The sequence below is a fragment of the Anabrus simplex genome, chromosome 6 (assembly GCF_040414725.1).
Source record: "Anabrus simplex isolate iqAnaSimp1 chromosome 6, ASM4041472v1, whole genome shotgun sequence".
In the NCBI taxonomy this organism is placed as follows: domain Eukaryota; kingdom Metazoa; phylum Arthropoda; class Insecta; order Orthoptera; family Tettigoniidae; genus Anabrus; species Anabrus simplex.
Genome location: NC_090270.1, coordinates 5,915,094 through 5,932,613, shown reverse-complemented (window position 1 = coordinate 5,932,613; position 17,520 = coordinate 5,915,094). Strand labels below are relative to the sequence as shown.

General features: G+C 42.6%; 1 protein-coding gene across 1 annotated transcript in view; it reads right to left on the bottom strand.

Annotated features, from left to right (window-relative positions):
* Window positions 1–17,520, bottom strand: part of LOC136875457 (sodium-coupled monocarboxylate transporter 1-like) — a 185,046-nt gene that overhangs the window by 91,453 nt on the left and 76,073 nt on the right. The window contains exons 5-6 of the mRNA XM_067149006.2: window positions 10,317–10,384; window positions 10,085–10,239 (exon numbers count right to left, since the gene is read on the bottom strand). Of these exons, the coding sequence (XP_067005107.2) occupies window positions 10,085–10,239; window positions 10,317–10,384 (223 nt within the window). The remainder of the gene's footprint in view (window positions 1–10,084; window positions 10,240–10,316; window positions 10,385–17,520) is intronic.

Below are 17,520 nucleotides of genomic sequence, written 5' to 3'. Positions count from 1 at the left end.
GGAGCCGTTTTTCCTATTCCGTTATTTTTCCAATAATCGTACTTTGGACATGTTTCTAAAGAAAATGAAAAGATACGGAGATCAAAAATGACTAATTTTTACTGTGATGAAACAAATGTGCTAAAAATGTTTGGAATAATATTTACGAAGGCCATCCAGAAAGTGGTACCCGTTTGCGCAATAAAGACACAGGAGTAAATATTAACAAATAGACTCATTTTGATTGGAAAGAGCATACTTTACACTACTTCTCCACATAATCTCCAAGCAAATTTAGGCATTTATCATAACGTGGAACGAGTTTTTGTATTCCAGCGTCATAGTCCTCCGCCGCCATACGTAGTCACGGCTCGTTTTAAGTTCTCCATCACTGTCAAATCTTTTTCCCGCCAGAAAGTCTTTAAGCTTCGTAAAGAGATGAAAATCCGAAGGGGCCAAGTCTGAGCTATACGGGGGATGGTCGAAGGTTCCCCACTTGAATTGCTGCAAAAGTTGTTGTGTTATCGCAGCTGCATGAGGCCTGGCATTGTCATGAAGGAGAATGACACCTGTAGACAATAGACCTCGCCGTCGATTTTGTGTTGCCCGCCCTGATTTCTTTAATGTTTCACAATACCCATTAGCATTAATTGTGTCTCCACGAGCCATAAAATCAATGAGCAGTACACCTCGGCGATCCAAGAAAACGGTTGCCATGAGTTTCCAGGTGGACAGAATTGTCTTGAATTTTTTTTGGTTTGGTTGGTGAATGAGCATGATGCCACTCCATTGACTGTCGTTTACTCTCAGGTGATGCATAACAAACTCATATTTCGTCCCCAGTAATGATCCGAGTCAGGAAAGAGTCTTCTTCATCGGAATAACGTCCCAGAAACGTCGGTGCTGCAGCCATACGCTTTGTTTTGTGCTCCTCTGTAAGCAGGCGAGGGACCCACCTTGCACAGATTTTTGAATAATGCAGATGGTCTTTGACAATTTCATGAACAGTTGTTCAAGACACATTAGGAAAATGTTCACAGAGTTCATCAATTGTGACGTGCCAATCGTTCCTCACGCAGCAGTTGGTCTGTAATGACAGATGGTCTCCCTGAACGCTCCTCGTCGTGTGTATTCCCCCTCTCCAGGTTGAAGTAGCGACACCAGCGCCCAACAGACGACTCGTCCATCACATTGTCTCCATACACCTCCGTTAATTGGCGATGAATATCACAAGGTCGAACGTTTCGTGCATTAAGAAATTTAATCACGGCCCTCACTTCACAACTGGCGGGGTTCTCAATTTGTTTAAACATTTTAAACGACCATAGACAACACAGGCAATGCTAGCGTCACGCAACCTCGCACAGAGCAGGCAGACAAGCCACTGACGCGGTCTGACCTTGCCCAGCGGCTACCCGAGTCGTCAGCGCTTCATGCGGCGCTAACGGGTACTACTTTCCGGATGGCCCTCGTATGTCAGAGTATCAATCCTCATCACGAGAAAAACTGTATCGGTCAAAAGCAGAAGATGTTTCTGTTCCACTTGTTTCAAGGCAATTGAGTCATAACAAATTTCAGGCGATGAAAAGAAACGTTCGTGTTGCCAACAATGAAGAGCTGACACCTGGAGACAAAATGGCAAAAGTGAGACTTCTTATTCAGGCAGTGAATGAATCTTTACAACAGTTCGAGATTTTTGAAAGAGAATTGAGCGTGGATGAACAAATGGTACCTTACTATGGACGCCATAGTTGCAAAATGATGCTGCGTGGTAAACCAATCAGATTCGTATTCAAACTTTGGATGTTATGTTCTGCTAGTGGATATCCATTCGACAATGATCTATATTGTGGTAGAGACATCAATAATCAGAAATATGGTATTCCTTTGGGCACTCAAGTGGTGAAAAATATGTTGAGTTGTGCACTCAACCCGTCATGTCGTATTGTGTTTATGGATAACTTTTCACGTCATATGACCTCCTGGCTGAATTACGTCTTCTTGGATTCAGGGCTATGGGAACAGTGCGCGAGGTGAGACTCAAGAACTGCCCTCTCCAGAATATTACCTCAACAGGCAAGTCCATTCAAGAAACATACGTCTTCAGAACTGTTGGAAGTGTTCTCGCAGCAAAGTTGAAATTTGTTTGTGTTGCAACAAATTTTGCCAAAGTACATCCTATCCAGCAGGTGAAACGGTATAGCCAAAGTCAGAAAAAGCACATACAAGTTACCCAGCCTCCTTTGATAAAACCTTACAACAAGTAGATGGCAGGAGTGGATTTGCTTGACCGTTTCACTTCGCAGTATAGGCCGCTAACAACGTCAAAAAATTGGTATTGAGCTATACTTATGAACTGCATCAATATGCTGAGAATTGCTGCTTGGCAGGTCCACACACTACCATGTCCAGAGTCAAAGCTTTCATCAGAATGCTAGTCAGGGGTATGTTTACATCCGCTCCACCATTTCGTACCAGCAAAGAAACAAGGAAGATGCCGTGTCTGCAAAAAGAACGCCCATCTAATGTGTTCAACTTGCAGTGCAGTGAATTGTGTGGGAAGATGCTTTTAAATGTGTTTCGCACTCTAAAATGATGTCAATAAATAAAATAGTTACGATGAACTGCAAAAACAAATTTTAATGGGATTGGGTCCAAATGGGTTAATCATTGCCCCAGAGGAGTGCGACAGGGTTCGGCAGCCGGCAAATTCCTATCCTCGCCTCATTCCTTCCCTGACCCGCTCACTCACTGGAAAACAGGTTGTAGGTTTTCATTTTTTCACTGTGACATGTATATGAATGTTATTGTCAATGAGTCCTCTAAATTAATAAGTATGGTTAGAGATAGCCAGGAGTCTTGGAGAGATGTAAGAGTACACCGCACGTTCGGGAGATTAGTAGTCAACGAGAGATATCATTGTCTCATTCCACGCTCATTTTGTTATTATTGGAGACCATGCAGATAATTAATTCTATGTCTGATATTATTGAATTCAGACTGTGGTCGTCTATAACATATTGAATAGTTATGATTTGGATCTTCTGTCAGAAAGGAATTTTCAGAAGCTTTAAAATTTCAATGTTTCCATATACATTTCTTTTATGTGTGTATGTTGCATGATCTATAATTGGTCATTTGAGATGCTATTCTTGTGTTATGTTCGAATTACAGGTGCAAACAGCGTTGTTCTATATGGGTTATTAGTGAGATCTGATCCTATTGTTTTATTCTCCATTCCTTCATTTATTTCTCACTTATGTTTGGAATGATGGATATTCATGTATATCGTACGTGATTGTTCGTCTAAAATTTAGCAGCCATTGCTTGATTCTCATTTTCTGTGGTTTGTTTAGTTTATCGACGTGAAAATTTTCAAGTTATACTATAATATTTGGTCCTTTCCTTTTTGCGTTTTTAAATTATTAATTAAGTATCTATGAAGAAATCGCAATATAGAGAAATAGAGGACTTTCGAACACCGTGCCATGAGAATAAATAATCGCTATGCCAAACAAAACAAACAGAAGATACACAAATAAATTGTAAATTTATCGTAATGTCAAACAAGATTATTTTAAAGCAGGTTATATAAGGCCAGATTATTTTAAACATATTATATTAGATCTGGTTGTACGAGACCAGGCTCTGTTATGCCAAGCAGTTGGCATTTCATAAATACCATAGGCAATAAATGAATTTGTCATTTCAAGTCTCAGAATACATACTGCAGAACAAACCAGTATCCTATAGCCAAAGCAGTTTGAGTAACTTAACCTAACCACATATGAAGGAGATATTAGTTATTGCCATGTAACTTTGGCTCATATTTGACATCTATATAAATAAAATTGTAGGGGGTCCGCTGTCTGTAATTTCTTCTGTTTTGCCAATTTTTCAGATATTTATCCGTTTTAGGTCAACTCAAGACCGAATCGGTGGTTTTTACGTTTCGTGTCTGTTTGTTTGTCTGTTTGTCTGTTCCACCATCACGTCGAAACGGCTGGATAGATCTCAACCAAACTTCATATTTAGAGTATACTCATCCCAGGGAAGGTTTCGATATGCATATCATTTTAAAATCTTTGAATACACGGGGGGTTTACAGGAAAACCTGAATGGTTTTTCCACCATCACTTCGAAACGGCTGGATAGATCTCAACCAAACTTCATATTTAGAGTATACTCATCCCGGGGAAGGTTTCGATATGCATATTATTTTAAAATCCTAGAATAGACGGGGGGTTTATAGGAAAACCCGAATGGTTTTCCTCCATTTTCTCTTATACTATTGATTTTCTGTAAACTTAGTTTACCGTACGTGAAACGTCTCTTCATTATAAACAACTTTCGTTATGTTCATAATTTACCTTACTCTTCACATGACGGAGAAATTTACAGTTTTCCGCTGGTATCATGCTCTGCATTGAGTGACCGACAGACCGACAACGAACCTACAGGTTACCATGGCAACGTCTCAGGGAAGTAACGTATTGACATTTTCCTCATTATGCTTTTACATTCGTGTTTGTTCCTTGGGTAGAAGGCAAGAGAGGCGTCAATCGGCCTATCCGAGGGATATTGGCGGAATATCGTTGGATATTATAACCGCCCTCGAATAGATTAAGTAATAACACCATTAGTCATCTTCTTATTATTTGTTTACCTAAGAATCACTGGACCTAAATTTCTCCTCTGTTACCGCTTTATTATATCCATAACTCACACTAGCATAATTTATTGAGGGGCATTTGATTTTCCAATACATTCACTTGGCATTTACATATTTGTCGTTATCCGGCTGTCCTCAGTTATAATCCATTTTCTATTACTTTCAACTTTCTTAACTGTATTATTTTCTTCCTTAATTACGCCGTATGTACTCGAGTGCTACAAACTACTGGATGTATTTCCACCAAGACTCACATTTAGAATACACCTGTCCTTGATAGGTTTTGGGCAAATATTGTTTCTAAATCCCTGAACTGACTGGGGGTTTATACGAAACCGAAACAGTGATTTTGCACTTCCACAAAATATACACAACCAAACTTAATGGAAATCTACCTACCTTGGTAGAAATTAATTTCTAATTTTTTTCCTCATGTGCATCATTTCGATACGAGGATTAATAAGGGAGATATCATTAACGGACCGTTTTTCTGTACAAGTCCCATCGGACTTAACTCACGAGCGGGTGCGTGTAAAGCGTATTCCTTACAACTTGAAAACTACTGAAGACATTCGAACCAAACTTTGTATTTAGCATCCACCTGTCCAAAGGTAGGTTTTAAACTTAAATAACATTTCATGTTCCGGAATGGACTGGTGGTTTATAGGGAACCGAAATGGTTATTTTACTCTTCCACAATATATACAGAACAAGACCAACCTGACGAAATCGACCAAACGTGATAGAATTCCACCTCTAAACCCTTTTTTTCATGTGCATTTTTTCGTCAGGAGGATTAATAAGGGAGATATCATGAATGGTCACTTTTGCATGTTAAGTCCAGCGAACATAGCCCAAAGGGTGTTTTACATGGAGCAGATTCCTTATCTATATAAATCAAATCGTAACGACTGTGTGCCTCTACACTGACTATTTTGGCGAAATTTTCGTACAGCTTTCCGTTTAAGGGGTAATAATGACCATCTCCATAATTTTTGGTTTAGTTACCTGGAAGTCCTAATTTTTACCCGCCTCGCTCAAAATCCAGATTGCGGCATAATCTGCCAGAAGAAAAAGAAGATAATTGAAATTTGACAAAATTATACGTTTTAGCCTGTAACGAACGGAAAACATCCTAGATCATTAAATTTTTCACTTTTTATCCCCGAAGAATATCGAAATATGCAGGCAATTTTAATGATGGTTCAGACCTTCGGAAATTCCTATCACATAACGGATTGCACAATCTCCGTTCAATTTGGAATGATCTACAACCTTGGTCTTATGACTTTTTGCCGTATCTCTATCCCTTTTACGTTTGATTTTTCTCTATTATTCGATGTTAAGTCAATTTGGAATTTTCACATGCATAATTCATTCTTTCATTTACTTATATCAAATACAGAATCATCAAACTCTTGGCCCACTCAGTAGCCATATGTGAGCCAAATGCTATGTATGTAGCTGTCACATAATTATCCGAAAAGTAATGTAATGTGAGATAATCTTACAAAACCTTTACCCTGTTCCACGTTTCTAACTCAATCTGACCCAAGAATAGATGACATATCATAGGACCAGCCATTTAGGCCACTACATGCGGCGTGTCTTATGGTATAATCCTTTGTCGATATGACGTACGTTTAGTAGCAGTTAATCTGTAAATGAAGGTCTTCAATATTGTAAACACGCATATACTTTCGTATGTCGATCTATATATATTCACTGATGTCGATTTTTAGCGATCGAGAAAGGGTGGGTCTGCTATTGTAATCAGTACTCCCCACACCGACTTTGACTGGCTGCAGGAAAGGGTTCCTTCTCCAACTCCTGTGTAAGGAAGGCCTACAATTGTAATGAATAGTTCCCTTCTCGATTTGACTTGCAGAAGGCAAGTGAGCATGCAGTTTTATTTAAAACTCCCCTACCCGATTGTGTTTGGCAGTAGGCAAGGGTGCCCACCATTATAAACAAATGTCCTCATCTAATATGTGACTGGCATTAGGCATAGTGGCCTGTTATTTTGATGGAACCTCACCAGCTTGGTGTGACTGGCAGTAAGCTGGCTGGCAGTAGGAAAATGGGCCTGGCATTATAATGATAACTACACAACTCAATTTCGAGTGATAGTAGGGTAATTGCCTGCCATTATAATAGACACTCCTCAACTGTAATCTGTCTGGAAGTAGGAAAGGGGGGCTGCCATTTTAACGGAAACTCCCCAAATCGATTCTGTCCGCGTAGTAGGCAATGGGGCCTGCAATTATAATGTAAACTTTCCAACTCGATTGTGAATGGCAGTAGGCAAGTGAGCCTGCCGTTATATCACAAATCCGTAACAAACACTTTACATTGGAAACAACGTACGGGGACCTCCGCATGCTCTTTCTCGGATAACGCTAAGAGACATGCAATTTTAAAACAATCTTATTTACTGCATGTACACTATTTACTTCGATATTCGAATACAATGTAGAATACCGTAGCGAAGCACGGGTACATTCGCTAGTATGGAATATTACCACAGAGCCTCTGTGGCTCAGGCGGCAGCGCGCCGGCCTCTCACCTCTGGGTACCGTGGTTCAAATCCCGGTCGCTCCCTGTGAGATTTGTGCTGCACAAAGCGGAGGAGGGACAGGTTTTTCTCCGGGTACTCTGGTTTTCCCTGTCATATTTCATTCCACAACACTCTACAATATCATTTCATTTCCTCTGTCATTCATTAATTATTCCCCAGAGGAGTGCGTCATACAGCCGGCACAATTCCTATCCTCGCCGCTAGATGGGGGCTTCATTCATTCCATTCCTGACCCGGTCGAATGACTGAAAACAGGCTGTAGATTTCCATTTTCAATATTACCACGTGTATGCTACGTACTGGTCCGCCTCTGTGGTGTAGTGGTTAGCGTGATTAGCTGCCACCCCCGGAGGCCCGGGTTCGATTCCCGGCTCTGCCATGAAATTTGAAAAGTGGTACGAGGGCTGGAACGGGGTCCACTCAGCCTCGTGAGGTCAACTGAGTAGAGGTGGGTTCGATTCCCACCTCAGCCATCCGGGAAGTGGTTTTCCGTGGTTTCCCCACTTCTTCTCCAGGCGAATGCCGGGATGGTACCTAACTTAAGGCCACGGCCGCTTCCTTCCCTCTTCCTTACGTATCCCTTCCAATCTTCCCATCCCTCCACAAGGCCCCTGTTCAGCATAGCAGGTGAAGCCGGCTGGGCGAGGTACTGGTCATACTCCCCAGTTGTATCCCCCGACCAAGAGTCTGAATCTCCAGGACACTGCCCTTGAGGCGGTAGAGGTGGGATCCCTCGCTGAGTCCGAGGGAAAACCCGAACCTGGAGGGTAAACAGATGATGATGATGCTACGTACTGGACAACGATGTGTTGCCATGGGATATCTTGTGTATTTTATTGCAGATTGAGTTGTTCAATGTTGCTGTGAAATTTGACGTGTGGTTTGGTTGTGTGGAAGGATGTGAAATAAATAGGCAAGATACATGTTCAGGTCATTCTAGACATATTTTCGTCGATACTATCAGAACTAGTTTTACGTTGGCAACTCAGGTTATTGTGACTGACGTGGTAAAAGCTGTTTTCTTTATTCTTGGAGCATACGTGTTTATGAAGACGTGCTAAATTGCGGAGTCAAGATAATACAGGATCCCATCCTCGGTTTGTTTTCATTATGCGCATTGTTGAATCACATGTTTTGACGGACGGCACAAGGTGCTTTGTAGTTGGCCTTCATTGTTTATCAGTCCTATTCATTACTTTAATTTGACTTTAGAATAAAACTGTCAATCCTCTCGATAATTCGATTTGTTATTATTTTAAAAGTTAGTCGCCTCTCATTAGTTTGTAAGTTAGAGATGGTAATGGTCACCGATTGATTTACGTAGATGTTGCGTTGTGTACTCGCCACAATAAACTCACTCCCTCGAGACACGAACTCTGCTCTATTTTACATATTTCTGCGTATGCTAACCCTTACTGAACAACAATAATCCTTTCACTATGCTGGTCGTAGTAGCTTACCCGCTGCCCTATTTTCTTGATCGCTATTAAACCAAATCCTGCATTTCATCTGATTTTGTGTTGATAATTCTGTAGTCGCCTGACCAAAATTCCTGCCCTTCCTGCCAACGGACTTCACTTATATCAACTACATCTATCTTTAATCTATCCGTCTCCCTTTTCAAATTTTCGAACTGATCACAACGATTCAAACTTCTAACATTCCACGCCCCGACTCGCAGAATCAAAGAATCCACTTTCTTGATGATCGCCCCCTCTCGTGTAGTCCTCACCCGGAGATCCGAATGGGGAACTATTTTTCCTCCGGAATATTTTACCCGGGAGGAAGCCATCATCAGTACATCATTCATACAGAGAGAGCTGCATGTCCTCGGGAGTTAGTTAAGGCTGTAGTTTCCCGTTGCTTTCAGCCGTGTAGCAGTATCAACACAGCTAAGCCATGTTGAGTATTATTACAAGACCACATCAGTCAATCATCTAGACTGCCGCCCTTGCAACTACCGACAGCCTGTTACACCCCTTTCGATGAACCATCAGTTAGTCTGGTCTCTCGACAGATACCCATCCGACCCACGGCTCTGCTACTTGTTCATTGGAACGTGCGAGCCTCCCCACCGCGGCAAGGTCTCATGGTTCGCAGAAGAGGACCTTATGTGTACGGGAAGAAAAGGGGTAAAAATAATAAGAAGAATGTGACAGCAGTGCATTCTGTTTTCGAAATTTGAATTATTGAACTAACAAATTAGTCCCATTTAGCGGCATGTATGTAATAATTTGTATGTTTCATTGCCATTTTTAGCCACTGGACATTTTATTGTTTGGTGATGACATCTAGCTGAGTTAGGTAATAATGTACAGATTTCAGTGAAATGCAGTGCCAATTGGAGCTACATATCATTTACACTGGTGGGAGCCTCGTAAAGATTAACCACAACTGTAAAGATCATGTTCCCGTAATAGGTATTCCATACAACGTTTGTTACTAACACGAGCCCCATTGATCAGATGCCACTCATTGAATTTCATGACGATCTTCAAGTTAGTTATACACAGACCCCACACACGGCGCTAGCTACCGTCATCACTGAAGCCGATGACACTCACCATTTTAGAGGAAACAGCTGCTAGTTTGAGTCTGGTTGGTGAATGCATGCTGTCGAAGTATCTTGTGTGCCAATAAGTAAGGTAAAGAAAATAAGCTGTCATAGTCTCACTCCCTAGATGACGGAGAAAAGGCGCCATGCGAGGTAAGAATCGGCGCAGTGGGTCACATTGTGGAAGTGATGGGTACTCTAGTCTGAGATATACAGTCCAGCTGCTCGCGTCATTTGAAAGCTCTACGGAACGTCCACATATTTCACATTTCTACACAGAACAAGTATTGAGTGGACTAACTTTGGTAACTCTATTCGACCACTGTCCAAGTTCCTCTGCCAGACCACTGCGGCTCCACCGACATCCATGGAGCCCTTTACAGCGACGAGTATCATCGCTCCAAACATGATGATCGTCTGGATGACGTCCGTCCAAACAACGGCCTTCAAACCTCCCTGGAACAGAAGCAGCAAGTTACGGAAGCTGGAGGAACACTTGATGTGTGAGCTCAGTAAAAGGAGGGGACACTCACCACACACGTGTAGAAGATGCAGATGACACAGACCAGCGGCGTGACCACGTGGACGTTGACTCCAGTCACTGGAACAGAGAGGGAGCTTGGTCACTAATCTCACTTGGCAGTACGTTGGCGCTTCTAGAGTAGGCTGCAGAGGATGGGTGGTCTCGGCTCTATCATGGCTCCACTCTTCTGTATTCGGGACTGATCCCCACCGTTGGTTGCCCCGTTTTCCTGGACTAAGGTGAGTGCCGGGACAGTTCCTAGTATAGGCCATGGCCCCTAATCCTCTCACCTTCTCCGAGCATCTCTTTCACCGTATCACATCTCTCTGGTCTGAGAGACAGCGTCACCTTCTAGGAAGCCCGCCGTCCCCTTCAGTCTCGGCAATATGCAGAGCACTACTACTTAGACATTAGTGTCGACAGTTTTAGGTCTCGGTGCCTAGGGAGTTTTTCCTGGTCCCTGTCTTTCCTTGACCGATACCTTAAGTGTCGGACCTCTTCCAACTTTCTCTCTGATTAGTGTTAACAGAGGATTGTTGTTTAGTTGTACTTGTACCGAGCTCATCGCCCAGCGAAACCACCAACAGCGAAGTTGGCAGAAACACCAGTGCGGTGGTAGTATTAAAAACGAATATCCAACGGGCCGTAAATTGCAGCCGAGTTAAATGTAAATCCGTATGAAGTCAGACCCGATATTAGAGTACCCGACCCCGCTTCCAAAAAGAAAATAACGCTCTGCAAGAAGATTAAATAAACCAAACCCTAGAGAAAGAACACAGGTTTTATTAATCAAAAAGAAGATAAAACAATAAACGTGTCTCAACTGAGACAAGAGTAACATCAAGGAATTTTACTGACAGAAGCACTGCAGCGCAACATTTAAACCATCTGGCTTTTACAATCTCCGATAACGTGAAGTCGGTAGACGACGTGAAACCTCCGTCCCGGGAATTGTATGTACCACCATCTTAAATACGGTAGATTGAATCAATTAATCACAAGGAGCACGCCTAATACTCAGGGGCAGCGCGAGTTATTGTTGCAGGGTTACACAACTCCCAATAATTTTGCACTTCATTTGTCGTCTTTTTCTTTTAATGTTTTAGTTTAATAAACCTAACATGTATTCGAAAATATGTTAAAATTAACCATCTTCGGTCGTTGGCTGTACTAATGCTTCGTAACGGGCCAACAAACGCTGCTAGCTTCGAATCCAACTCGGGAGTTTGCTTTCCTAAGCGGACACCGCGGCATAATGTACCTCAGCAGGGACGAGCATCAGGTAGCACGCTCGCCGGTATCGGTCTCAGGGAGTTGCACGAGACTAGCAAGTCCAGTTCCAAATGTCCCCGTCAGATTGCGCCACTCTACTTTCTCTCCTCTCGCAATTGTACACATTTCATTTACGTTGCACCGACGCAGATAAGTCTTACGGTGACGATGGTATAGGAAAGGGCTAGGAGTTGGAAGGAAGCGACCGTGGCTTTAATTAAGGCACAGCCATAGCATTTACCTGATGTGATAATGGGAAACGACGGAGAACATTCATTTAGGGCTTGCGGCAGTGGTGCTCACAGCCACGCGACTCTAACCGCACGGCCAACTTGTCCACGCACAATATTACCAACATCTTGCTTCAATAAAAATAGGACGGCAAATTTTCAATTCAAGTGAGGCTAAAGTAACTGTGCCAGGCTGAGTGGCTCACGCGGTTGAGGCGCTGGCCTTCTGACCCCAACGTGGCAGGTTCGATCCTAGCTCAGCCCGGAAGTATTTCAAGGTTGAACGTCAGCCTCGTGTCAGTAGATTTACTGGCATATAAAAGAAGTGAGGCACCTCGGCGTCTCCGAAAACCGTAAAAAGTCGTTACTGGGACGTAAAGTCAATAACGTTATTGTTAAGAGTAACTGTAGTTAGCCTGTTATTTCCTGGGTTGTAATTGCCAGATATATTACAGTTTTAGAGTTTCAAGGTATTTCTGTAAGCTCTAAATATGTGACACTGAAAATGTTGGCGCAACACCCAGCTTCAGATACCAGCAGACGCCACTGCTAATACTGTGGATGACCGCCTTGTTCCCTCAGTGCTTGACGTTGATGCCACGATTGGCCGGTAGAAACATCTGTCTGTTTGTATGCTCGAAGGCTTCTCCTATATAACAAGGCCTCACGCGACACATAAGGGGAAATATAGTTCCCATGCTGCCTCCGGGAAATTAAAAAAAATTAAAAAAGATACGCACATAAAATGCACAATCAACACAAGAGGGAAATAAAGCCCAGATTATAATAAACAATGTGAGAGATACAAAGATTTAATAACCTTCCTCTAACACAACAGATGGCAAACGATTTACCGGGCATGCACACTACAGCAATGGCATAAACCACACACATTATCCAGACACAAGGCCAGAGTCAAGGAACAGCACAGACTTTGGGGGAGACAAGGTGCTTTCTGCCCCGTCCCAAAATGATCTTATTGTTAGTGGGGTAGAGTCCCCCCCCCCCCTTACAACGTGGAGCTTCGTAAGGCTGCTAAGATGTTCAATGTGGAGAAGGTGGTTGAACTCTTGTAATGCCACATTTTGACTATTGTGATGTTGTTTTCAATGACGTCAGGCCGCAATTTTCCCTTAGGCTACAGCGCGCATGTGTGAGATATACAGGGTTATTCACCAAACATGTTACACGGACATAACTTCTAAACCATTAAAGATATCAGCATTCTGTTTTCATAGTCGTAAATGGTACGCAGGGACTTGTAAAATAACGTGCTACTTAGTGATTAACAACCGAGATATTGATACCAACTCCATATTTTTAAATGGAACGGCACACATTCATACAGCTGATTTAAAAGTTCATCTGCGTACAAGTTCAAATATGTAAGTATTTTCAAAATCGGACAATTACTTTTTGAGATATAAGTAAGAACAGCATGCGCTGTTTTGCATGCCGCATCAGATAGCGTGAAGTCGGGCAAGGACATTTTGAGGCGCAAGCAGTTACCTGGGAGTGAGTTGCAATAATTGCCGGAATTACCTGACCCACACGTTACATCGTGGACATCAAAGTCATCAAGAAGACATTCACACAATCAGAACAAAATCACCAATACCGCTGTCACCACAATACCTCTCAGAGATTCAAGGAGCAGCATGCCACTCCATAAGGCGCGCGTGAAACATCAGTCATAAAATAGTAAATCGTACGCCAATTGTTAGGGAAACGCATAAAAATATGAACGGAAAAGGAATGATAAAAGCACATACCCGAGCAGAATGAGCTGGGAATAAAACCCTTTGTCAACAACATGGAGATATCTTACGAGGCGACACGATAACTAATAAGACAGTGTCAGAGCAGTGAAATATAATCAATGTCAAAAAGGAATGTACACTAGTGTCCAAAAGTTAAACATAATCACCGCCTGATATGAATGCGAGACCGATTGCTGAACAAACGGAAGCTGACTCACACACCATATGTCCAAGAAGACAGTGTTGGAAAGGTTCTGATAACAACTAACAAAACAAAATATGCTGGTAATAGGGTGTACGGTTACCCCTAATGGTCACACATGCTTCGCAGCGACGTGGCATGCTCTCTATGAGATGGTCCAAGAGCTCTTGTGGCAGTCGATCCCATTCCTCCGAAAGGGAAATGCGAAGGTCTTGGAGGGTCCTTGGTGGAGGCTGACGGGATGCAATTCGCCTCCCCAATGCATCCCAGGCATATTCTATAAGATTCAGATCCGCAGACCTCGCTGACCATTCCATGCGATGAAAGTCTTCCCCAGCCAGAAATTCATCCACCAGAGCAACGCGGTGCGGTCGGGCATTATCGTAGATGTGCAGGTCCGTACGGCCATTCAACATGATGCCACTCCACACCATGACGCCACCACCACCATACTGGTCCCGTTCCACTATGTTCCTGTGGTTGTATTGGCTACCCGTCTCTCTCCAGATTAATGTGCGACGGGAATCGTTCTGCAAACTGAAGCGGGATTCATCTGTGAAGAGCACATGCCTCCATTCATTCATGGTCCAGTTTCGATGTAGACGGCTCCACAGTAAACGGGCCCGTCTCTGTGCTGGATTGGGCGGGACGCACACCGCTGGACGTCGGGCAAACTGCCCTGCTGTTCTGACCCTCCGGTACACAGTTTGCCGGGAAACGGCAACCTCCGAGACGGCTGCAAGCTCCGCCGACAGTTGTCTTGCAGGTGCACTCCGATTTCGTCGGACGGTTAAGGCCAGATATCTGTCCTGCTGTGGGGTGGTTACCCTTGGTCGACCTAGTACTGGCCTATGACTAACATCTCCTGTGTCTCAAAATCATCTCCAAAGCCTGGAAATTACACTTTCTGGCACATTCAAGGATACGGCGACTTCGTCCTGTGTCTGGCCTGCTTCCAGGCGGCCGAGTATTGTACCCTGCAAAACGGGGTCCAAATGGCGTCGTTGTGCCTTTATGTTGTCACGTTCACCACGAGGCTATAGTCGCACACTATAACAGGGCAGACACGACTGAGGGAATATGGGGCGCAGGCACTGTCTGTGTTTACCTTGAGGTTACGCCGCTAGTCAAAGCAGGGAACACTCCTTTCCTATACAGAGCGAACACGTAAGGTTGGTAGGTGCATATGTCGTGCGATTTGCGGTCTATTTCCTGTTGCCCTGGTTACTCGTAACTTATGCTTAACTTTTGGACACTAGTGTAACACAACTTGCAGTATTTCCAACACACAAGCCGATCAAAAGTTAGGATGTCCTGACATCCATCCCATCAATGCGTTTTAAAACGCGAAACAATCTGATAATAAAAACAGAAGGCCATCCTCCCAATGACGAACTCCATCTTGTCCCAGAGACGGGCAGAGAGGCAACAGCCAAACAACTTAAAATTAAACAGGAAAGGGAAATTAATAACAAGCGTCTCGGTATAACACTACGATAATACGACCTGGCCAATCCGAATGCATTCTCGAAAAGTACGGCCGCTGATGGCCTCAGCCTTATACTAAAGTATACGCCGCTATGATTCGTAGTAAATATGACAGTTGATTAGCAATTGTTTTTGCATAAGTGGAGGGAAAAATTGTTGTTTGAATTGTGTTTAAGACGTGGTCAAGGCGTTCGTTTGAATAATTTTGGCTATTTGTTTGAATTGCGCCAACATGTAAGTTCATTTGGATCATTTCTGCTATCTACACGATAAAAAAATCATATTTAGGAATCACGAAAACCCGTGCAATCTCTGATAAGTCTTTTGCCACGAGAGATCTGGTAAAGAGACATAAATTACAAGTACGCAAGTTGTGGGCGGCCCAATGGAACTGGGTTTACTTATAGATGAAGGAGCTGGGGCACTTCTAGCGAACGAGAGTTGCGGCGAATTTTCGGTCAGAAGATGCAAAATTAAATAGAATATCCTGGATAGATCTTTTGCCCTACTTGTACCATGTGATATGGACCTGCGTGGTATTGGAATAGAGGAAGTGTAGAGTGTTGAATGTGAGGAAAGGAACGTTAAGGACGACAAAAACACCCAGTCTCCAGGCCAGGGATATTAATCATTTACAATTAAAAACCCCTGACCCAGTCTGGAATCGTACCCGGGGCCGCCGTTGACCCCTACACCGCGGGGCCGGACTGGTTATGTTCTTAGTCAAAGCCTTTCTTTTTTCATTTCAGTGGTGATCGCTGTGACTCACCATCAGTCTTCCGGTAACATGGAGCCATATCTTCATATTCATAGTTTCTGTTCATCCACATGGAGATAGTTAAATGCATAAATGTTATTTAAATACTCATTAAAGAATATCACAACCTGCTATAAGCTATTCACAACATTTCATGACATGTTCCCCACATGCTCATTAAACATCAAAACTACTTAAATCAGCATAATTTTCTGTTCCTATTAATAGCTCCATAAGTGATGCTCGAAATATACTCGCCACTTAACCTTTTATAAGTTGCTGGTAAGTATATTTACCACTTGCTCTCTACGTCAATATTATACACAAGAACCTGCGTACATTAAATATTGTAGCTGATCACTACAGCTCCAAACGGTCTCTGGTATAAATACTCACCACATTCTGAAATTCGCGCTGCTCGCCACATTGATCACACAATAACTAAAAGTGGTAAGTATGTATACCAGCGTTCTCTATCGGCAGTGTATTGGCGCATATTGAGTAAAAACGTACTCGTATGAAAATATCTGCCACAAATGTTTCTTAGAAAGGTAAGAATATCATTCAATATATATTATAGCATACTTAGTGAAGTAATGCATACATTAGTGAACGTACAGACAATAATATATTTGAAAGAAGCGCAGTACCTATGGATATCGAAAAAATCATGGCTTTTTCTGCCGTTTTTGTTACTTTATTTATACTTCCTACCGGTGTATTTTGGTAATGCATGCTCTGATTTGCATTTTATGAAGCTTCTAGTTCCTTATTACCATTGCAGATTTATTCATAACAGTCCCGCTAAGATGTTATATTGTTGTAATGAATAAGGTGTTCCAGAAAACTGAGGTTATGTACGATAACTTGTAAAATGAAATCTAGTAATGATGTGCGTATAACCGCCAAAACACTTGGAAAGCATGTCAATGTGTATTTATAACTTAATTTGATAGTTCTGAGCATTATTATATCCATTCTTGGCTTTATTACAGGTATGGCTGACCCTAGAAGATGGTTGGCAGAAAGTGAGTTAGTGGCGGAACTCAACAGGGTTACGGACGAAATGGCTGAAGATTCAGATGAAGGCGGCGATGAAGATGCAGAAGACTGTCTGCCTGTAAATTTGAGCAATTCCTTCGGTTCTCAGAGTGCAGAGGCAGTCTCATTTTATACTAATAACATGCCAATTGTTGATGGAGAAAGTGAAGTAGAGCAAGAAGAAGCAGAATATAACGGAGGTGAAAATGAGCCTTCAGATGATAGGCCTGATGAATTACAGTGGTCAAAGCATTGTAAAGTACCACAGCAATTTTCTTCTACATACTTTTCTCAGCCATTTGGTGCATTGTCAACAGTTTTATATTGTACAAAATCACATTGAAGGAATGCAGTCCGAACACAAAACCATTCACACACCTAAAATACAGATCATTGCTGGCAACAGAACTCATTGGGTCGTATTGCGGACAAGTGAAGAAAGGTCCAGTAGCAACGGTCGGGAG